At 39.1% G+C, this 23,679-nt stretch overlaps 1 protein-coding gene across 4 annotated transcripts in view; it reads left to right on the forward strand.

Moving 5' to 3' along the window:
- pdxdc1 (pyridoxal-dependent decarboxylase domain containing 1) overlaps positions 1-23,679 on the forward strand; it is a 64,203-nt gene that overhangs the window by 6,369 nt on the left and 34,155 nt on the right. For 2 of the 4 annotated variants that reach the window (XM_043712119.2, XM_043712121.2), the window contains exons 2-10: positions 4,868-4,941; positions 5,423-5,491; positions 6,329-6,409; positions 10,801-10,950; positions 17,443-17,632; positions 18,965-19,033; positions 19,636-19,714; positions 22,055-22,139; positions 23,393-23,441. In XM_043712119.2, coding sequence (XP_043568054.1) covers positions 4,868-4,941; positions 5,423-5,491; positions 6,329-6,409; positions 10,801-10,950; positions 17,443-17,632; positions 18,965-19,033; positions 19,636-19,714; positions 22,055-22,139; positions 23,393-23,441 — 846 coding nt within the window. The remainder of the gene's footprint in view (positions 1-4,867; positions 4,942-5,422; positions 5,492-6,328; positions 6,410-10,800; positions 10,951-17,442; positions 17,633-18,964; positions 19,034-19,635; positions 19,715-22,054; positions 22,140-23,392; positions 23,442-23,679) is intronic. The other 2 variants (XM_043712120.2, XM_043712122.2) reach the window with 1 other exon arrangement.

The raw sequence follows: 23,679 nt of genomic DNA on the forward strand, positions 1-23,679 counted from the left end.
AAACTCGCTAAAGTTATTATTCATTACAGTCTGTGTAATTTATGATGCAAAGTAGCTGAAGACAATCGAGATGCCACTACAGTCTCAGGCAGTGCATTCCAGATCTTTACCATTTGGTGTTAAATTTTTTTGTCTTCTTTTGTTGACTCTGGTCTTTTGCTGTTCAACTTAAACTGATTTTCTCTGGCCCAAGTTAGATTCCATTTGGAGCTGATCTGGGCAATACACCTTAAGAAAGAAATATTGACCTTTGGAGGGAGTACAGTGAGGCTTACAATAAAAATATCTGGACTTCTGGCATTAGGTTTTGGGGAGAAATTATACAAATTAGCCTTATTTTCTCTAAAATTTAGAAGTTTAAGGGCTTAATCACAGTTTTCAAGATATTAATAGGTAAATGCATGTTACATTAAAGTAAACTATTTCCATTGATTTCCTGAAGAAGGGCTTATGCCCGAAACGTCGATTCTCCTGTTCCTTGGATGCTGCCTGGCCTGACCTGCTGCGCTTTTCCAGCAACACATTTTCAGCTATTTCCATTGATTTGCCAATTCTCGAACCAAGGATATAGGCTGAAAAATAAAACAGACCATTCAGTGGAGATGTTAGGAAGCACATCTACAAACGGTAGTAGATGTTTGGAACTCTTCTACAAACAGCAGTGTATGCAGGATCAGTTGTTAATTTAAAATCTGAGAGAGATCAATTTTTGTTAAGCAAAAATATTAAGGGGTATGGGCCAAAGGCAAATAATTAGGCCACCGATTAGCCATGATCTCACTGAATGGTGGAGCAGGCATAAGAGGCTGGATGGTGAACTCCTATTCCTATGTTTCCTCATGATTTTGAATACTATCAATCCTCCTCTCATCCTCCCTGTTTTCTGAGAAATGAATCTTTGTTATTATTTTTTACTTTAATCTGCCCAGACCCAATGAGCCAGAGATGTAGATATTTGAAACCTATAAGTTAATTTACAACTCTGGTATCAGAAAATGCTCCTTGTTTTAATATGGCTAGCTGCATGTACTATATCCAGTTTATAATATAGCAATCTTGTCTATCAAGGTGTCAGCCATTGTTCAGTTGATGGCACTCTAGTCTGAGTCAGACGGTTGTCCATTCAAGACCAACACAGACTTCAGGACTCAAATCTAGGGCCAGTGCTCCAGTGTGATCTGAAAGGAGTGCTGTGTTTCAGATGAGACATTTAAACTGAGGCTTTTATTTTACTTGAAAAAGATAACATTCTTGTTTGTGGAACTTGCTGCTCATAACTTTGCTGCCATCTTTCCAACATTACACTTCAAAAGATCTTCATTCTATGGGTAGACCATTTCAGGAAGTCCTGAAGTTGTGAAAGCTGCTTCATTCCATAAATACAAATAACCGAGACACCTATTCATACCACTTCACACATTGAACATCCTGCATGTAACAACAAATCACAGTCAAACATTCTTTTTTAATGCTATTGGGGATGGTTGGATGCTATAATCAGGAAGATTTTAATTTTAACTAATGTAAATGGGAAAGATGCTGTCGAGTTTCATTAAGTGTGTAATGGCTTTCAAAATGCTGCCAGAAAATTATTGTCCTCCATCTTAAAAAGTCATTAGAAATTAAATGAGAAATTTATTTAATGTGCAAAAGTGACTTTACAGAATGACTAAAGATCTTTGGGATGCTCTCAAATCGTAAATGATACAAATTTCCATATAATATATATCAAGTTACTTTTTACTCTAATAATTAAATGTCCTGAATAATGCTCTGTAGTAGCAGCTATGGTTCTTGTTCTAACTGCTAACATGCTGTCCCTGACTCCAACAATTTCATGCAAATTTTGGTATCATAAATATGAATTATTTTATGGATCCATAGATATAAAAACTTAGGCTATCTGTGTCAAAATTAATAATGTTTTGATTACATCACTGGAGTGGCATTGTTGCTTAACAGTTTTATTCTTAGTTGTACCTCACTCATTTTAAAGTAGTTTCACAAATGCAAAGGTGATATTAGAGTTCAGAATCCCAGTCAGTTTAGTTTCACTCCACTTTAGTATAGTGTGGTACCCCTGGAGAAGGTAATCTTTACACTGACTAGAGTCAGATATCTTGTTGAATATAACTCCAGAGTAGTGTTCATTTGTGTTTTATGTTTAACTTAACTGCCAGGAGCAGCATTATGTGCATGGACTGTGCTGCCTGATGAACCTCGTAATTTCAGAAGGACAGTAAAAATGAAGACCTGGTGGCTGCAATTTAATATTGTGGCATTTTCAGTGTAACATCATTTCAAAGTGTTTAATGTGTTGGCCAAGTAATTCAGAGAATGTATCATTACCCGAATATTTTGAGCAGATAAATGTTAGAATGGAAAGCATTTCTTCAATGGCATTGACTATCATTTTAATGTATGTTGTATGTGTGTTTCTTACTTTGAAAGATTGTGATAGCTATGGCATACTGCTGAACATTGCAGTGCTTTTAATAATGTAGGAGAGGGTTTTATGGTTTGGTATTGAGTGACCATATTGAAACAGGAAACCTTGTCACCAGAATTATTTAATACAATGGTATAATAAGCATTAGAAAATAATAGAACATTCAGCCAGTCAGCAAGAATCCTAATTAATCTTTTGGGAAAAAAAAAGTGTATAGATGTTTTGCACAAATGCTGCTACATCTTATAATGTTGCAACCTTTAATTGGAACTCAGTATAACTGCACCTAATTATGTAGGTGAGCAACATAAACATCAGATTGAAACTCCTGTACATGTTATTCTGCTTACTGATTGTCACGGAGCATTGTGGTTTGTGAATCAGTTACATGCCAGAATTGATGGAAAACTCTTGAGCCTTGCTTGCCTGAGATGCAAGACCAAGATGCTCCAAGTTCTCATCAGAGAATTGCTACAAGCTGAAATAGTTTATAACCATCTGTACAGTTAATTGGTGACTGGACAATGATTTCCTTGCATCCATTCCTCCATGAGTACATTATAAGCAAGATATGAGCATGGCAGACACTGACATGGAGAGCTGGGAGATGGTCACTGGCTATCACCTCTGAAGGTTGACTTTTTGGAATGGTATCTGAAGAGACAAGCAGAGAAGTGAGCAGCTCAGCTGACTGAAAGCATGTCTAGAGAAAACAAGAGGCAAGCCAGTTGTGCACCTTCTGAGTTCACTGTCATTCTGTGCAGCAAGTGCAACAGAGACTGCTACGCTGGAGTGGGACACAAAGCAGCAACCACAGAATGTTTTCACGGAGTACTTCATTGTATTGACTATTTCATGATCTACAGTTATTTGTTTTAAAAAAAAAACTTACATTCAGTTTTAAATTAGCTTAAGTAATACACTAATATATATTTTGAAAGGTTAAATCAATAGTTTTAGTGGGCTCCCAGTGGTTAGCACTGCTGCCTCACGGCACTAGGGTCCTGGCTTTGATTCCAGCCTCTGGTCACTGTCTGTACAGAGTTTGCACATTCTCCCCGTGTCTGCCTGGGTTTTCTCCAGCTACTCAGGTTTCCTCACTCAGTCCAAAGATGTACAGGCTGGTGTGTTATCCATGGGAAATATGAGATTACAATGATAGCTGGGGTGGGGGTTGGAGAGCGGGTAATGGGTCTGGTGGGATATTCTTTGGAGGGTTGGAGCGGACCTGATGGACTAAATGACCTCTCTCTGCACTGTAGGGATTCTAGACTTCTACATGCTTCACAATGCTCTTTCTTTATTGTCATAACTTTTATCAAAATTTCTTCTTATGGCACCAGCTGCTAATGTAGATCTTATGATATTATTGATTTTTTTTTTAAGCTTTGCTTCTGGTATTGATTCATATTTTTACAGCAGCTTCTTGCAACATTCATAACATCCAGACTACTACAGGCATTATACAAATCAAAATGATAATCATTAAGCTGCCATTTAGGCAATGTTTTGAAATACAAATGATCGGGGTGTGGTGATAGTGCACAGCTTTGTTTTTTTCTTAATTGTTCCTCTGCCTCTAATGTCTTTAAGATTATATTGTACGATAATTATCATATAACTATATATACTATTAACTTTACATATAATATGCAGGATTTTCCCCGTACATTTTGTTTTGCACTACATACTATACCAGAATTTAACTTGGTTGTACTTAAGAGTACTAGGAGAAATACTTAGTGTCAGATTGGTTCAGTGAGACTATGCCACTCCTCTGTATTACAGAAACATGGTTACAAAGTGATTGAGGTTGGAAAATACTACTTCTAGGATACACAACATTTTGAAAAGACAGGCAGAATGAGAAAGGAAGAGAAGGCACCCGATAGTAAAGGTGACACGAGGATAGGAATAAAAATTAATATTGGCTCAAAACATCAGAGAGTAGAAAACACAAATGATGTACAGATATAGAAGGTAACCAAAGGATTGATAAGAGTGAGGAACTTATGGGTAATTAATAGCAGCAGAAGAAAAGTATTGGACAAACCTAAGGAGCTAAAAGCTGACATACTGAGAACCTGAATGTCTGTATCCTAAGTTTCTGAACTAGGTAGCTGTAGGTAGTGGATAAACTGGTTATGATTTTCTGACACTCCCTAGATTTTAGAATGATTTCCCCCTCCCGCCCTCCCTACCACCACCACCAGACTGCAAAGTTAACAAATGTAACACTCATATTCAAGAAATGAGGAACAGAGAAAATAAGTGTGAAGGTTAAGTGTCGTGACTTCTACTTTACAAAAAGTAGGTACAATTCAGAAATATTTTATTGACTCTGAAAATCTTTGGGATACTACATGAATGCAATTCTTTTTTAAATTTAAAATATTCATTTTTCATTTTGTTTTGCAGATGGTAGACCCTACATTAGCTGAGATGGGGAGGAACCTCAATGAGGCTATGAAGATGTTGGAGGACTCTCAAAGGTGAGTTTATGATCTGTACCACTTTAATTTCATAAAAGAAGCTTTCTAAGAGTGGCATAAGAAGATAATATGAATTTTCTTGCCTTCAGGGAGGAAAGAGAAAAAAGTAAAGTTCCCTCATTGTAAATTTAAATGCTTTTATTTGCCAACAATTTGTTTCATTCATCAGTTCCTGAACAATCATGCTCAGTGAGTCTTGCACAACATTAGAATTGTGGAGTTGTAGATATTTAGGAATTGTTTTACAATCATTATCACTTCATTACGACAGGATTAAAATGAAATATTAGAGACCAGATTACATCAGTTTATGGCAGTTTAAAGTATTCTATCCATGGTATCTTTTAAAAACTGTTAAGGATATATTTAAGTTTCTATTTTATAAATCATGTTTTGCCTACGTACAGTCAGTAGAGCCACTGCTATTTTTACAGGGCAAGTCTCAAATTTGTAATGTCTTCAATTTTAATAATCAAACCAGGGAAGCAGAGGAAGAGAGAGAGAAGAAGAAATATGCCAGAAAAGATATTCCTGGACCATTGCAGGGCAGGTAAATTGCTCTGCATATCCTTGTGAAGGATCTTCATTATTTGTTATGTTGTTTATTTTTCCTTTTTGTTTTGTAATACCTTCCTATTTAACTTCCATTTTTATATACCACGGTAATATGATTGGAGGCCTAATTTGTGTGCCAAATTCTGGATTGTTAGTTTTACTTCAGTTCTTTTCATTTGGTTTCTAAGTGACTACAATTACTCCTTTGCGAAGCTTTTTATTTTGAACTGCATTTTATTGAATACTTGCCATTGTTAAATTTGGAAAGCTATTTTAAATGTATTTAAATTAGCCTGCTTCTATTTAGAAGGTTTTGAATGACAAGTGCTGTCCCTTTACTACTTAATGCAATGTTGGGGCACTTAAATAATGCAACACTACAGCAATATATATAATTCACAATGAAAGTATACTTTTTTTAGAGAGGCATAAATGTGCTTGGGCTGAAATTGTACTTCATTATTGTATTACTCCCAAATAATGGAAGTTCACCCTCACTACTTTTTGCAACAATAAAATATAGATGAGTTTTTAAAAATACCACTAGCTGCAAAAGGAATCCTTATATTGTAGATTCACTTAAAGGTACTACTGCATGATACTTATATACTGTATTCTAAAACCTTTAATAGTTGTGTCATGCTGAATAATGCTGCATTATTTATTGTGGGGTTACTGGAAACCAAGACTAAATAATACAAAATTAAATCTCAGCACTCCAGTCTCTCAAAATAAATTTCCAATGTAGGAGTAAATACCTTTAATTGTGAAAGTGACTTTAATTGAATGTAAGTTTATTTTATGTTTAAACACGACAACACTTTTTTTCTAGTGGACAGAATATGACAGCTATTCTTCAACTTGTACAGAACCTTATGCACGGAGAAGATGAGGAAGAATCACAGTCCCATCGGTAAAAAGTGAATTTTAGAATTGTAATTAAAGGAATAAACTCTCGCTAACAGATATATTTGTGTTTAAATGTCAATGCAGATAAATAAAGAACTGCGGATGCTGGAAATCTGAAATGAGAACAGGAATTGCTGGAGAAACTCAGCAGGTCTGGTAGTATCTGTGCAAAGAAAACAGAATTAACCTTTCAAGTCCAGTGGCCCTTCTTTAGTTCAAAGAATTCTCCAGCAATTTCTGTTTTGTTTCAATAAAACATGCTTTGTGCTTACTTAGTCAGAGTTTGAGCTTTGCTGTTGGTGCCGTCATAAGGTTGATATTAGAAACATTTTTTTATGAAAGAGTGCCCGGAGAAGATCAGACAAATTGTATGTAGGAAATGTGCATGGTTTTATGCAGTGTAGCATCCTACAACACATCTGAGGAGTTATTGCTTTATTTGGTGACAAAGTACTGCAAATTTGTATGCTAATTAAAACTGCAATAAACCATTTTCTTAGTAATAGCCAGAAGCTACAGTGCTTCCTGCAACACTGGATGGTGTAGCAGACTATTTCAAAAAGAAATGAGTATCTTCTGCATTGCTTTTTAAGGTGAAGGAAAAAGTGAGTTTTGAGTAAATTGTGTTTTTGGTGGAAAATAAATTTAGGGTGGCGAGAAATGGAACAAATACAATGGTTTTAAATCAATGTATTGGAAGCAGAACTGTTTTGAAGCTGACTTCACCAGATCATCATAATTGACTCAGGTGAACTTTAATCCTATATTCTTTCTAGAATTCTTTCACCTGTATATCTATGCGCATCCCCGTCTTTGCCTCACCTGTTGCTGAAACCCTCATTTACTCTTCTGCCACTATTCAGTACCCTCCAGGCTGACCTTGCCCCACTCCAGAAATTTGAGCTCATTCAAAACGCTGCTCCCTGCATTCTAATTTGTATTAAATGCTTGTCATTCTTCACTATTTGCCAATTTGTAGTGTTCCAGCACCTCCAACTTATAATTTTCTTTATTTTTGTTCAAAACTTCATGTATCCTTTCTCCCTCATCTCTGCATTCCCTTTCAGCATTATACTATCAAGACTCTGTGCTCCTCTCACACATCCTTTGACTTCTAGTTGAGTGCAGTGCTGGAAAAGCACAGGCAGCCATCTGAGGAGCAGGAGAATCGACATTTCAAGCATAAGCCCTTCATCAGGAATGAGCTTCATCTCATGTGCCTCTCGCACGTCCTTTGACTTCTAGTTGGTTGTTTTACTCTCAAGGTTCAAAGCCCCAGAATTTCCTCCTAAAATCTTCTGCTTTACACCTCCCTTATGACTTTGATTATTATGAACTGCTTAAAATCTATCTCTTCGACTAAACATTTGGTTGACCCTCCTTATATTTTTGTGGTGACTTTCTACTTTAAAGATGCCAACTTTAAATGCAAGTTGTTGGTATGTAACATGTGATACTGTTATTTTTAATCAACTTGTTCAGCCATGTTATGACACATCTCCTAGGCAGGTGGGACTTGAACCAGGACTTTCTGGTGCAGAGGTACGGACAATACCATTGCCATAAATACTTCGTGGTGCAGCATAGAGTCATACAGAACCGAGACGCATGCCACATGATTTATGTCTTTCAGGAGAAGGAGGCACAGATTTGGGGTGATAAGTAACAATGATGGGACAGTTGTGGTTAATTATTTCCCAGATAGGATTAATTTTTTTTCCCATGGCCATTTGATGATCACTAATTAGTTTTTCTCCCCATAGCCTTCAACCATGCTGCTCAGTGTTATTTATCAGCTTACTTACCTTACTGCCAAGTCATGTGAGGGGAAAGTGCTTCAGTATGCTGAAAAATATATCTTTTAAACTACACATTCATCAGCAGGAGTTCCTTCCATTACAAACACATAACTATGATCTCTTTAATTCTGAAGAAAGGTCACCAGACCCAAGGTGTTAACTCTGATTTCTCTCACAGATGCTGCCAGATCTGCTGAGTTTTTCTAGCAATTTCTATTTTTGTTTCTGAATTCCAGCATCTGCAGTTCTTTTGGTTTTTATTTATAATTTGTGTTGTACGACATACTACCTTGAGATATAACCCAACTTTAAATAAGACAAGACCTTCAAACGTACAGGAGACTATGATTCATAATTCAAATGGACACTGTACAGAAATTTTGCATCATCTGATTTCTTTCCCTGAACCATACTTTGTGCATTCAAGCTCCACTCAAGGACTTGAAGACACAACCTCAGCTGCCCATTTAATGCAATAGTGAGAAAGTGCTGCATTATTGGAGGTGCCACCTACCTATCTGGCATTTCAGACAGGTATGAAAGATCCAATAGTTCTATTTTTAAAAGGGTTTTGTTTATCATGTATTTCAGCTGATATTCCACCTTCAGTTAACATTACCAGGTCGTTTCTCTAACATATATGAGCTTTCACTAAGTGAAAGTTGTTGACTTGCACAATAACAACCTTTTCTAAGTAATCCATTATGCATGAAGTACTTCCAAGCATTCTTGTAAGTTAAGTTGCTTTATTGATGCTCGTATTTCTTTCTAAGTATCCAGTAAATGGTGTGTAGAATAAAATATCTTTGATTATATTATGTATGTTAAACTTAATGGTTCAATGCAAGCTCAGAAAATACTCAGTACACAAAATATTAAAACATATTTATCAGTGCAATGTTTCTGGAACACCAGGCATGGCTACTATTTTTGTGTTATCAGTCTAATTTGGAATAAACTTATGAAATGCATATCTTAGCTCCCAGGCTTTCATTAATAATTTAAATTAACTACAGGCTAAGTAATGATACTTTGCATATTTTGAAAGGCACTTAATTCAATTTTGTCATGTTGTTTGCGTCTTGGTTCAGAACCTTAAGAAAATTTGTGAACAATTAATTAAATTAGTCAAGTTCTTTAATTTTGGAAATTGACCCTCAATGTATCTAGTAAAATATTAGCTTTGTAATCTCATGATCCTGTATTATTGAAATTCAAAGCTAGTTTTTAATTACTTTGATTTGTAATTTTTAGAAGCATTTTTACCTAGAAGAGCACCTACTGTAAATTAATTTGTAAAATTCTATTGTATTAATTTCAACATAAAGATACTGACGGTTTCAATGCAACATTAATTTTATGGTGAATAAGATGGAAGGCAGTGTGGTGTGATGTTGTTCCTAATTTCTCTCATGTTGTTACAGAGAGCTGTTTAAACAAAAATAAAGAATTCTTATCCCTTGGAAGAGTGCAAGAATTATCGATTAGTCAAATAGCCTCAGTGGGTTTTTTCCCCCCCTCTCATGTCTGTTCTGGTTGACAGCAATGATAGCTCGAGAGCATCACATTTTTGACACATGTTGCAATTCCTAGGAAAAGGTCAGCCAGGATGCAAAAGAGGATACGTGTCCTCACAGGAGAATAGCACATTATCTCATTTATTTATTAAAAATTACCAGATACAATTGAAGCAGTTTTGGCATGTTCTGGGTACTTTCTTATCTCTTTGCATGCTTTAAAACTGTTGGATTTCAGTTCTAATTTTTTTGATTGGACAAAGTTTCAGCATTACAAGGTTATACAAAGACTGAAAACATTTTGATGAACTCTGGAGGCACAACAAGAAAACATTGCTGAGAAGGATTGGTCACTTTTGTACAGTACATACAATGCATTCAGTCTGAGAGGTGTTTATGCTCCACACAAACTTCCTTTCGCTTAACTTCAACTTACTTTATCAGCAAATCAAAGCAGCTCTGATATTGTACTTAACTTTTAACTGTACTTAGCCATTTATAGATGAGCAGCTATTTAACCTAGAAATGTGAAGTAGCTAGGTAACTAGTAACCAGTGCTTAATATTCCAGGAGTGTCCATGAATAAAGAGAACTGGCACCAGTACTACTAATTTGTGATTCTTCAATTTTGTACTGTATTCTTCGTATTTTATGCCAGACACACAAGATTTCTAGAACTGATTTATTTGGAATTTGTGTTCTGGTGAATTTTACAAGGTGTGTAATACATAGGACTAAAGGTTGCAAATCATTGAGGTTAGAAGATTGATAATAGCGAACTTCATGTGGATTCCAAACATTTGGTATTGAAACATGAGGTATTGGTTCTATTGTATCCTTAATGGAAAACACTGGGAAAGGAAAAGCAGGGTAAAATATTTTAAGGGAGAATATCTGTACTGATTTTGATGCTTTATTTATACTAAATTGGAAATTTGGGAAAAATAACATTAGCAGTTGTACTTTGATGAACTTGCTCTTTCATTACTGGTGTATTTTGTTTTAATGTGTATATTTCGATATGAGAGAATTTTCTCCTGAGAGCTATTGGCAGATTTTAATTATCTTTCTGTGTTTAGCAGATTACAGAACGTTGGAGAACAGGGTCATATGTCCTTGTTGGGTCACAGTTTAGCAGCGTATATTTCTGTGCTGGACAAAGAAAGATTGCGAAAACTGACTACAAGGATTTTGTCAGACACCACACTTTGGTTATGCAGACTTTTCAGGTAACAGTTTCAATCAGTGCAAACCACGTGTTAATGCTCAGTTTAAGATAACTGAGCAGTGATGTGGTACAGCATGTTACATTTCATTGTTCTCCCTCAAGGTGGTATGTGGAGTCTGTCCTTTTAATTGTGTTGGCTGTGTCAGAAAATGATAAAGAGGAAAAGAAAGGTAAGGAGAAGTGGACTCTGAACGAGAAAATAAATAATTTAAAAGGAAGCCCAAAGGCCTTTATAAACCTGTGTACAATAAAAGGAATGGCAGTACCACTAAGGGAATTAAAAAGAAAAAAATTCTTGTAGAGACAGAAAAAGAGGTACTGAATGAATATTTTGTATGAGTCTTAGAGAACAATGTTGATTATGCAGCAGAGAAAATGGGAGAGTAGATTTGATAGAATGAAAACAAGTAAAAAGGAAGCATCAAGTAAATTGACACCATTCAGTTATAAAATGATCAGATGCTGATGGGACGCATCCCAAGGCATTACACAGGACCGTTGTAAACCAAAGAGTGACATTGAGCCGTGTAAGAAGATATTGGTTCAGGATGACCAAAAGCCTGATTAAATAGGTAGATTTCAAGGATTGAGTAGACTTCGCTGATATCAATCCTCTGGGTGGTGCCAGAAGATGGAAGAATTTCAAATGCTACAGCATATTTTAGAAAAAGGAAGAGAGGGATCATTGTGGTGGCCAGTGACCTGTTAGTCCAATGTAATTACTACAGACTTGGGTCAAAGAAATAATTCATTTTTGCTTGAAGAAGCATGGGTTAATGAGAAACCGTCTGTTTGGATTCTCTTATTAACCTGACTGAATTTTTTGAAGTATTGAGACATTTGATAAAGTACCACTTAACTGACTAATTGGGAAATTATAAACACAAGAAATCAAAGCGATGCAGGTAACGTGTAATTGGCCAAGGCAAAGGAGGCAGTGATGAAGGAACATTTCTATGACTGGAAAGAAATATGCAATGGAGTCCCCAGGGGTGGGCATTGGGACCATTTCTTGTTGTGTATAAATGACTTGGACACAAGGGATAAATATCTGAAAGTTTTGCACAGCAAAAAAAGGAAATGGTCATGTGGTGATGAGGAAGAGTTTAGAAATTAAGGCAACCAAGATTGGTGAAATGCGTGGGTGTGTGGCCATTGCAATTTAAGGTGGGTAGGTTTCATGTATTGCACTTGCGAGGAACAACATGGACTGACAAGATAATCTAAATCCTAACAGAGTCTTTCCAAACCTTTTACCAGTCACAGGTTAAGTCTTGTTCAGAATATCATGTTCTATTCTGGATACTATACTTGCGAAGGATGTGAAGATCTTTAAAGGGATACATTGGAGGAGTTTCAAGATGATGTGAGAGATATGGGACTTCAGTTATGTGGGGAGACTGGCGTAGCTAAGATTGTTTCATTTAGACTGTAGAAGCTTAAGGGGAAATTTAGTCCAACAACACAGCACCTCTAAAACATCCCAAAGCACTTCACAAGACCATTACAAAACAAAGAATGACTTTGAGCCATGAAAGAGATAGTGAGTTAGGTGACCAGAAGCATGGTAAAAGAGGCAGATTTCAAGGAGTACCTTAAAGCAGAAAGCAGAGGAATATTGGAAGGGCTTTCTAGAGCTGAGCACTTAGGCAACTGGAGAAATCTGTTGCTCCCGATGCGGTCTCCTCTACATTGGGGAGATGGGACGCCACAATAGACAATAGGTGCAGGAGTAGGCCATTCAGCCCTTCGAGCCTGCACTACCATTCAATATAATCATGGCTGATCATTCCTAATCAGTATCCTGTTCCTGCCTTATTTCCATAACCCTTGATTCCACTATCTTTGAGAGCTCTATCCAACTCCTTCTTAAATGAATCCAGAGAGTGGGCCTCCACTGCCCTCTGGGGCAGAGCATTCCACACAGCCACCACTCTCTGGGTGAAGATGTTTCTCCTGAGCTCTGTCCTAAATGGTCTACCCCGTATTTTTAAGCTGTGTCCTCTGGTTCGGCACTCACCCATCAGTGGAAATATGTTTCCTACTGCCAGAGTGTCCAATCCTTTCATAATCTTATACGTCTCAATCAGATCCCCTCTCAATCTTCGAAACTCAAGGGTATACAAGCCCAGTTGCTTCAGTCTTTCAGTGTAAGGTAATCCTGCCATTCCAGGAATTGACCTCGTGAACCTACGCTGCACTCCCTCAATAGCCAGAATGTCTTTTCTCAAATTTGGAGACCAGAACTGCACACAGTACTCCAGGTGTGGTCTCACCAGGGCCCTGTACAGCTGCAGAAGCACCTCTTTGCTTCTATACTCAATTCCTCTTGTTATGAAGGCCAACATGCTATTAGCCTTCTTCACTACCTGCTGTACCTGCATGCTTGCCTTCATTGACTGGTGTACAAGAACACCCAGATCTCTCTGTACTGCCCCTTTACATAAATTGATTCCAATGAGGTAGTAGTCTGCCTTCCTGTTCTTGCTACCAAAGTGGATAACCATACATTTATCCACATTAAACTGCATCTGCCATGCATCTGCCCACTCACCTAACTTGTCCAGGTCACCCTGTAATCTCCTAACATCCTCATCACTTTTCACCCTGCCACCCAGCTTTGTATCATCAGCAAACTTGCTAATGTTATTGCTGATCTTCTATAACATTAACATAGATTGTAAAAAGCTGTGGTCCCAGCACGGATCCCTGCGGTACCCCACTGGTCACTGCCTGCCATTCTGAAATGGAGCCGTTTATCACTACCCTTTGTTTCCTATTAGCCAACCAATTTTCAATCCAAGTTATTACTTTGCCCCCAATACCATGCATCCTAATTTTACTCACTAACCTCCTGTGTGGGACTTTATCAAAAGCTTTCTGAAAGTCCAGGTACACTACATCTACTGGATTTCCCTTGTCCAACTTCATAGTTACATCCTCAAAAAATTCCAGAAGATTAGTTAAGCATGATTTCTCCTTCATAAATCCATGCTGACTCTGTCCTATCCTATTACTACTATCCAGATGTGCAGTAATTTCATCCTTTATAATAGACTCCAGCATCTTTCCCACCACTGAGGTCAGACTAACTGGTCTATAATTACCTGCTTTCTCTCGCCCACCTTTCTTAAAAAGTGGTATAACATTAGCCACCCTCCAATCCTCTGGAACCGACTCCGAATCTATTGAACTCTGGAAAATAATCACCAACGCATCCACGATTTCCCGAGCCACCTCCTTCAGTACCCTGGAATGCAGACCATCAGGCCCCGGAGACTTATCAACCTTCAGACCTAACAGCCTCTCCAACACCAAATCCTGGCAAATATAAATTCCCTTAAGTTCAGGTCCTTCAACCACTGTTACCTCTGGGAGATTGCTTGTGTCTTCCCAAGTGAACACAGATCTGAAGTACCCATTTAATTCCTCTGCCATTTCTTTGTTCCCCGTAATATATTCCCCTGTTTCTGTCTTCAAGGGCCCAATTTTTGTCCTAACCATTTTTTTGCCTTGCACATATCTAAAAAATTCTTTTACTATCCTCCTTAATATTCTTGGCCAGTTTACCTTCGTACCTCATTTTTCCTCTGCGTATTTCCTTCTTAGTAATCCTCTATTGCTCTTTAAAAGCTTCCCAGTCCTCAGTTTTCCCACTTATGTTAGCTATGTTATACTTTTTCTCTTAACTTTATATGTTTCTTTACTTCCCTCGTCAGCCACGGCCGCCCATGCCTCCTCCTGGGATCTTTCTTCCTTTTAGGAATGAACTGATCCTGCAACTTCTGCATTATACATAGAAATATCCGCCATTGTTCCTCCACTGTCATCCCTGCTAAGGTATTGCACCATTGAACTTTGGCCAGCTCCTCCCTCATAGCTCCATAATTCCCTTTATTCAACAGAAGTACTGTCACTTCCAACTGTACCCTCTCCCTCTCAAATTGCTTATTGTATTATGGTCACTACTTCCTAATGGCCTGTAGATGACTCCCAAGAGGGTCTTTTTACCCTTAGTATTTCGAAGCTCTATCCACACTGACTCTGCATCTCCTGACTCTGGGTCCCCCCGCGCAAGGGACTGAATATCGTCCCTTACCAACAAGGCCACCTCACCCCCTCTGCCCGTCAGTCTGTCCTTACGATAACACGTGTATCCTTGAATATTCATTTCCCAGGCCCTGTCCACTTGAAGCCACGTCTCAGTTATCCCCACAATATCGTATCTGCCAATTTCCAAAAGAGCCTCAAGCTCATCCATCTTATGTCTAATGCTTCGTGCATTCATGTATAGTATTTTTAATTTGTTACTGCTCTCACCCTTCCCATCAACTCTTATTTCACTCAACCTTACAGCATGATGCCTTTCCGAGTTTTCTGCCTCATTAATACAGTTGTCTTTCTTGACTTCTCTTGTTCTAACTTTCCCTTCAATTTCCTTTTTAAACATCCAGCTTGTCCCCTCCCCCCCGCTACTTAGTTTAAATGTAGCGGTGTTGCAGTAGAAAACCTGCCTGCCAGAATACTGGTCCCTAACCTATTAAGGTGCAAGCCGTCTCTCTTGTAGAATTTATGTTTGCCACAAAATATACCCCAGTGATCCAAGAACTTAAATCCTTGCTTCCTGCACCAGTTCCCCAACCACACATTCAAGTCCATTATCTCCCTGTTTCTGGCCACACTAGCCCGAGGAACTGGAAGCAAACCGGAGATAACCACCTTGGATGTCCTGCTTTTAAGCCTTCTTCCTAGTTCTCCGAAGTCTCGCTGTAGTATGTTCCTCCTCCTCTTCCCGACATCATTTGTGCCAACATGTACCACCACCTCTGGCTCTTCACCCTCATCCTTGAGGATTTCCTGCACTCTGTCCGCGATGTCTTTCACTCTAGCACCAGGAAAGCAACACACCATCCTTAAATCCCGTCTGCTGCCACAAAAACCCCGGTCAGTTCCTCTCTCGATGAAGTCCCCTATTACCACGGCTCTGTGCGATGTCCGACTCTTCCGCTCTGCCTCTGCGGCAACTTTTGATTGACAAACTTGGCCGCCTTGCGAACTGGCAGTGTCATCAGTCTCTGCTTCCAAAAGCTTCAACTTGTTCCTGACAGGTACTTCTCCCGGGGTCTCTTGCACCTGTCTCCTCTCTGCCTTCCTCATCATTTGCTCTCTTCTGCTCTCTTCTGGCATGATTGGTGTAATAACATCGCTGAAGGTCTTGTCCAGAAAGATCTCGTTTTCTCGGATGAGCCTAAGGTCTTCGAGTTCTTTCGTCAGCGCTGCAATATGCTCGGTCAATTGCTGAATGTGCACACATTTTCCACACATATACATTTTCCACTCCTCGCAGAGCGCTTCAGAGAACACCTCTGGGACACCCGCACCAATCAACCCCACTGCCCCGTGGCCCAACATTTCAACTCCCCTTCCCACTCTGCCAAGGACATGCAGGTCCTGGGCTTCCTCCACTGCCGCTCCCTCACCACCCAACGCCTGGAGGAAGAACGCCTCATCGTCTGCCTTGGAACACTTCAACCCCAGGGCATCAATGTGGACTTCACCAATTTTCTCATTTCCACTCCCCCCCCCCCCCCCACCTTACCCCAGTTCCAAACTTCCAGCTCAGCACTGTCCCCATGACCTGTCCTATCTGCCAATCTCCCTTCCCACCTATCCACTCCACCCTCCCCTCTGACCTATCACCTCCATCCCCACCTCCATTCACCTACTGTACTCTTTGCTATCTTCTCCCCAGCCCCGCACCACCCCACCCCGATTTATCTCTCCACCCTGGAGGCTCCCTGACTCTATTCCTGATGAAGGGCTTTTGGCCGAAACGTCGACTTTCCTGCTTCTCGGATGCCGCCTGACCTGCTGTGCTTTTCCAGCACCACTCTGATCTAAACTCTGGTTTCCAGCATCTGCAGTCCTCGCTTTTGCCCAACTGGAGAAATAGCCACCAGTGTTGGAATGGTTAAAATTGGGAATGCAAAGTGGACAGAATTAGAGGAACAGTGATATAATGGGCCATTATGGGGCTAGAGGCGTTTTAGTGATGGAGAGGGGTGAGGAAATGGAGGAAAGATTTTGTCAGGTGATGTGTAGTTAGGGGTAAAACGCGGTTGTGTTGAATTAAACTGGAGAACACTTTCAGAGAGCCAGCAAAGGCAAGTGTACTGCATTGCTTCTTGTGTAGGATCTAATTTTCCTGGGAACAGGAATTCCATTAGGTTTCCCTCCTAAGCCAATATCCTCCGGAGTTTCTACTGTCATTCTGGTTCACAGATTTGGCACATGACTTCACAAAGAGGATGCAGTTCTGTCGCCTTGCATCAATCCCACTACCTCTCACATGCTTAGCGAGCGCTCTGCCATTTGAGCTAATTCCCCCACAAGCGGTGCTTTCACTCAAAAGATAAATCTTACCAAGCATGTATGTGAGCTTTAGGATTTAAACTGCATGATCATGAGTTGAGGCTTGGATTTTGTTCTTTAGATATGAAAATGGTTCTGCATATTATCATGAAGATGATCGGGAAGGTCTCCTGAAAGTCTGCAAACTCATTATCCACTCAAACTATGAAGACTACGCAACAGAAGGTTTTAACGTCCTGCATAACAAGCCCCCTGTCCTCTATATTAGTGCTGCCTGTAGAACAGGTCTGGGCCAGTATATCTGTAACCAGGTAAAATACTTCACTTTATCTAATGCAGGATATGCAAATGAAATCTGAAATAGGATTAATTGCAAATCATTGGTTTTGGTTAGTATGTAACCAGCATATCAGAAGTAAATAGAGCTACAACTAGATTCAAGAGGGACTTATTCTGTTTTTGCCACCTATTATTTCGAATAATGTTTATATTTCTAAGTTACTCTTCAGTTTGGTTGCTGAATATGTCCTAGCATTCTGTTCGATTGAATTGTTAAAAATGGAAGCATGAGAAATGGGGAACAGGAAAATTGCATCAACACCACAAATGTAAAAGTTTCAAATTGAAGGAAAACTTTGTGCAAGGGTATAAGTCTTATGAAGTAGTGATATCAAATACTTTGTAAATAAATTATACTAAATTTCAATATGAAACTATGAAATAAATTGCAAGATTGACAGCTTTAGTAGACCTTGTTTGTATTTGTGCATGCTTTCAGAAGGATTATAAATTTATTTAGAATCCATTATCTGGCCTTTTTTGTTTAAATTTGACCTACAACATCTGAAGCAATCTTTGATCATTCATTTTTGTGGATGTGAGAGATGCTGGTTTATTGACCATCCATAATTATCCTGAGAATATGGTGACAAGGCATCTTTTTATATTTGAATGGTTTGTTCAGACGTATATCATATTTGACAGAAATTGAAGTAAATTTTAAATTACACTTCATTGCTATTAAACGCTGTTGCAGAAATTTAAAAGTGCAGCATCTTGTAAAAATGACAGGAAACAGTGTTTACTTTTATTCTGATGTTACTTTAAGGTATTGAAATTGCTTTAAACACCCATGACTGTATAATTTCAGTCATGCACATTGACATCATTGTAGCTAGAAGTGAAAGCTATTTCAACAGCACAACATTACAACATTAAAATTATTTGCAGCTCCAAATTTATTTGTAAAAGGATTTTTTAAAAAATTCGCTTATTGGATGAGTGTCATTAGCTAAAGAGTCAAATTAAGTCTAGTTAATCATATTGTTGTGAATGTGGATTTGCATATAATCCAGACCAGGTAAGGATGGAAAATTTCCTTCCCTGATGGACTCAGTGAACCAGATGGGTTTTTGGAATGTATTTTATCCCAGACTTGAATTGAATTTACATTTTGTCATCTGCCTTGGTGGGATTTGAACCCACGTCGTTGTTACATTTGCATAGATCTCTGGATTATTAGTTCACTGCTGTTATCACAACATCACTACCTCTCCTTAATGTATGGCAAGTGTATTGCTTTCAAGAAAATAAGGGCATACATTATACTGAAATTAAATTGTACGAATTTTTCTCAATTGTAGCTTGGTCTTCCGATCTCCTGTATGTGCAGTGTGCCTTGTAACACTATGTTTGGATCTCAACATCAAATGGTAAGTTCTTGATTTATTATATAGGCAAGTGGTGGAGGAATGGAAATTTACACAGTTAAACTTTGCAACAAAAACTGTTTGGGTTATGTTTTCGATCCTGACCCACTTGCAGTACTGTTTCACCGTGATATGATTTATCCTTGTATAACTCCTGTCTGTAATTCAATTACTGATACCAAAGCTCTTTTAGACACATGGGTGGTATGGTGGCTCAGTGGTTAGCGCCAGGGACCCAGGTTCAATTCCGGTCTCTAATGACTGTCTGTATGGAGTTTCCATTTTCTCCCCATGTCTGCTTGGGTTTCCTCCCACAATCTAAAGGTGTGCAGGTTAGGTGGATCAGCCATGCTAAATTGCCCATAGTGTCCAGGGATGTGCAGGTTAGGCAGATTAGCCATGGGAAACGCAGAGTTACAGGGTAGGGTGAAGGAGTGAGTCTGGGTGGGATGCTGTTTGGAGGGTTGGTGTGGACTTGATGCTCCGAATGGCCTGCTTCCATACTGTAGGTATTCAGTGATTCTACAAACTATATTCTACATTCTTCACGCTTCTAAACTGGAGTTTTCCCTGTTTTAATGATTTGTATTTTACTGCTTTGACAGGATGTTGCCCTACTCGAAAGGCTTATTAAAGATGATATCGAATGTGGAAAACTTCCTGTGTTACTTGTGGCAAATGCAGGTATGTGTAGTGAAGTGGAGATAAAACAGTTTTAAATGTGTTTGCACTTGAAAGTTTCAATACTCACAGTTTCATGTATCCACGTAAATAATCATTACTTAAAGGGCACCAGTCAGATTGAACAATTTTTTAAAAAGAACATCTGCCATAGTGATGGTGACAACTGATCTCATAAACCACACCACCTCTTCCCCTCCCCACCCAATCCCTGAATTTCCTTTCTCAGTTACAAACCATTCCTTTAATTCTCTTTTCTCAAATTCATGGAGTTCCTGGATTTCTTTGTCACGAAGATTGAGACCATTCGTTAGTTGTCTGGTTGCTGTGCCCACCACTACTCTCCCTCCATCCCCACCCAACCTAGCTGAGATTCTGCAACTTTCCTTGTAATTTCTCTCACTGCCCTTTATCTGTTGGAACTCCTCTTCAACATGATATGATCCCACAAGTGTGGAGCTTTCGCTACTACATTCATGGTGGCCATCCGGTTCCATTTCCATCCTACCTTTCTTGACCTCTCCACTACCTCTATAGCAACTTGCTTGTCCAACATCCTATCTTAGCTGAAACTCAATTTCCTCCCATTAAATATTGGAAAAAAAAATCAAAGCCTTCGTTATCTTTCCCGCTGTTAATCCAATGTTTTCCATTAATTCGGGCATCTGATCCGCCAACTGTTCTACATAAAACTACAATGTTTGCAACGTTGATGACTTATTTGATCACATATTGTCTCTATTGCAAAGACTACTTATTTCTTCTGTAACATCACCTGCTCTATCCCTACTTAATGCCATCTACTGCTGAAACCTTTACCCTTTCCTTTGTCACTTCCAAGAATTCAGAATTCCTCCCACCCTTCATGTTCCACCGATATCGGTTCATCAAAGACTCTACTTCCTGCGTCAAAAATTGTTCATCCGTCACTCTTATCCTTACTGTCTACATTGGCTCCCAGTCTCTCTTAAATGACTCAAGTTAAAATTTTCTTCTGTTGTTCAAGTCCCTTACTGATATTACCTTTCCCTATTTCCTGCAGCCCCCTTTAAACATTTAATCCCTGTAACTTGGATGTCTTGTGCAACTGGGTGCTAACCACTGTGCCACCGTGGGCGGCACGGTGGCACAGTGGTTAGCACTGCTGCCTCACAGCGCCAGAGACCCGGGTTCAATTCCCGACTCAGGCGACTGACTGTGTGGAGTTTGCACGTTCTCCCCGTGTCTGCGTGGGTTTCCTCCGGGTGCTCCGGTTTCCTCCCACATCACAAAGATGTGCAGGGTCAGGTGAATTGGCCATACTAAATTGCCCGTAGTGTTAGGTAAGGGGTAAATGTAGGGGTATGGGTGGGTTTCGCTTCGGCGGGTCGGTGTGGACTTGTTGGGCCAAAGGGCCTGTTTCCACACTGTAATCTAATCTAATCTGTAATCTAATCTAAAAAAAACTCGGATGCTGCCTGACCTGCTGTGCTTTTCCAGCACCACTCTAATCTGTCTTGTGCAACCGCTGTACCTTCACCCCAGTATTAGCAGCAATGCCTCTGGCTACCAATGTCCTATATTTTAAAATAGCCTCCTGCAAACTCCACCCCTCTCTTCTTCCCTGCCTCCCACTTCAAAACCACGCTTACAAGACCATAAAACATATGTACATTAACTCTTCTGTCTGATATTTGCTCTCTCAATATTTACTTCTTTAATCCAGCTTCCTTTTTGTCTGACTAATTTCCCTGTGGTGTATTGAGGTGGTTTTCAATGCTATAAGTGCAAACCATTGTTGACTACTGACACATGTTGATCCCTAATTGCCTTTGAGAAGGTGGTGTTATGGAGGTGTAGGCTACTTGGCCCCTCCAGCCTGCTCTGCCCTTTAATAAGATCGTGGCTGATCTGATCGTGTATGTCCAATCTGTTTGCTTGCCTACACCCTTTAATCTTTGGCTCCCTTGTTAGTCAAAAATCTATTCATCTCTAGTTTTAAAGTACTCAATGACCCTGCTTCCAGCTTGTTGAACTGCTGCAGTCCATGGGGTACATGCGCAGTGCTTTTTGAAAGGTGGTTCCTACTCGCCTCAGGAATTTTCTAAACAATCTCTGCAATTTTGATGTCAACAGAGTTACCAACTGAAGAATCCATACAGAATGCCCATGTTTAAGAGCAGTCTTCACCAACATATGAGCATGCTTGAACAAGAAGGCTTTGTAAGATATTAAAGTCACCGTTATCCCCTGAGATTCATGCTATGCAAACTGCTAATGGGATGGCCAGAAGTGATGTTTGGCCTGAGTTATTCAAAATAAATCTCCTGGACGTAAAACCTTTTTTTAAAAACTTTATTTTAGGCACACCAGGCGCAGGACATACAGATAAACTTGCCCGGTTAAAGGAACTGTGCAATCAGTACAAGATGTGGTTACATGTTGAAGGGTAAGAATGAACACTTTGATCAAGTTAATGGCTACATTTGGTGATTAAATACAACTCTTTTGCTTCAAACTGTTCTTGTCCTATGAAAGTGCTACACCATGTCACTTCATTTATGTAGCAAGTTCCTTAATGGTTTAAAACAATTGGACCAAAGAAGTTGTTTGGTAATAGATGTGCCCAACTAAAATGAAAACTACATGCTATGATGAATTTTAATATTGTTCCCCATCACATTGATTCACTACTTGTCCATTTTTTCTTAAAGTGTGCACTCAAAAGTGAGCAAAATATAGCAATGTGAGTGTCACATTAGGATTTTGTTTATGCCCAGAAACTGAATCACAGGATCTAAAGGCATTGGACAAATGTCCTATTTGTAGCAATGTGATTTGATTCGATTTATTATTGTCACATGTATTTTGTTACACTATACAATGAAAAGTGTTGTATAGTGTCACCATTCTCCAGTGCCATCCTAAAATACAGAAGAATAAACCAAAGCATAGAATATAAAGGCAGAGGGATAAGTAAATAAAGAAAAAGTGTTCAACTTTACAGTCCTTCTTGTTAAGTGCTCCACCATGGGCCTGGTTGTCAGGTGTGAGTCCTTTCACCTCGCTGCTGTCGCTGGAACAAAACTCTTTGGCCTACTCCAATGCCCTCGCTCCTCTGGAATTCTCACTGGACCTCACTAATGCAGATGCCGCCTAGTACCACATTGGCCCAAACTCAACTCCGCCACACCAATGCAGCCCGTGCTGATGCCGCAGGGCCCAAACTCTCCTCCGCTGCCGCCTCTGTGAATCAGCGAAAGTTGGAGGTTGATTCCAGAATCTCTGTTGATCTCTGACGACCTGGAGTTATATCACTACAACATTTCTGAGTTAGGCAGAGAAGCAGACTACTCTGCACATAAGCAGAGGAGTTTTGTATTCGAATAAGTGCAAAATACTGCAGATGCTCAAAATCAGAAACAAATGGTGTAGAAACTCAGCAGGTCTGGCATCCATGAGGAGAGAAAAACAGTTAACATTACGTGTCCAAAATGACCTTTCCTCAGCAGTTCTGAAAGAAGTTATACTGGACTTGAAATGTTAACTTTGTTTTTCTCTCCGTAGATGCTGCCAGACATGCTGAGCTCCTTCAGGGTTCTTGTGGTTTTGTGTTCTATTAAGTGTCCTTTTCTAAAATACAAGATATTTTTACTGATGTCCTGGTGTATTACTAAAATTAGATTTATTTTTCTGTTACAGTGTTAATTTGGCCACGTTGACACTTGGTTATGTTTCCTCATCTGTACTGGTTAGTACTTTTTTTTGGTTTTCATGGAGTACTTTGACCAATTGTATTTTTATAGTTTCTATGATCCCTGAATGCACATGAAATTTCATTTACTTTAAATTGAATGAGGTTAGAATGCCTTATGGTGCTGGTTCTAAGACCTTTGGGCTATGGTCAATAACTTAATTCAGAAATCATGAGAAAAGAAACCTTATTTTTAAACTTGTGAATAGGTCTTTAATTTTTGACTTTACCTTTA

The sequence above is a fragment of the Chiloscyllium plagiosum genome, unplaced genomic scaffold, assembly GCF_037043375.1.
Source record: "Chiloscyllium plagiosum isolate Xiang-an unplaced genomic scaffold, Cpla_swu_hap1 HiC_scaffold_20, whole genome shotgun sequence".
NCBI classification, from domain to species: domain Eukaryota; kingdom Metazoa; phylum Chordata; class Chondrichthyes; order Orectolobiformes; family Hemiscylliidae; genus Chiloscyllium; species Chiloscyllium plagiosum.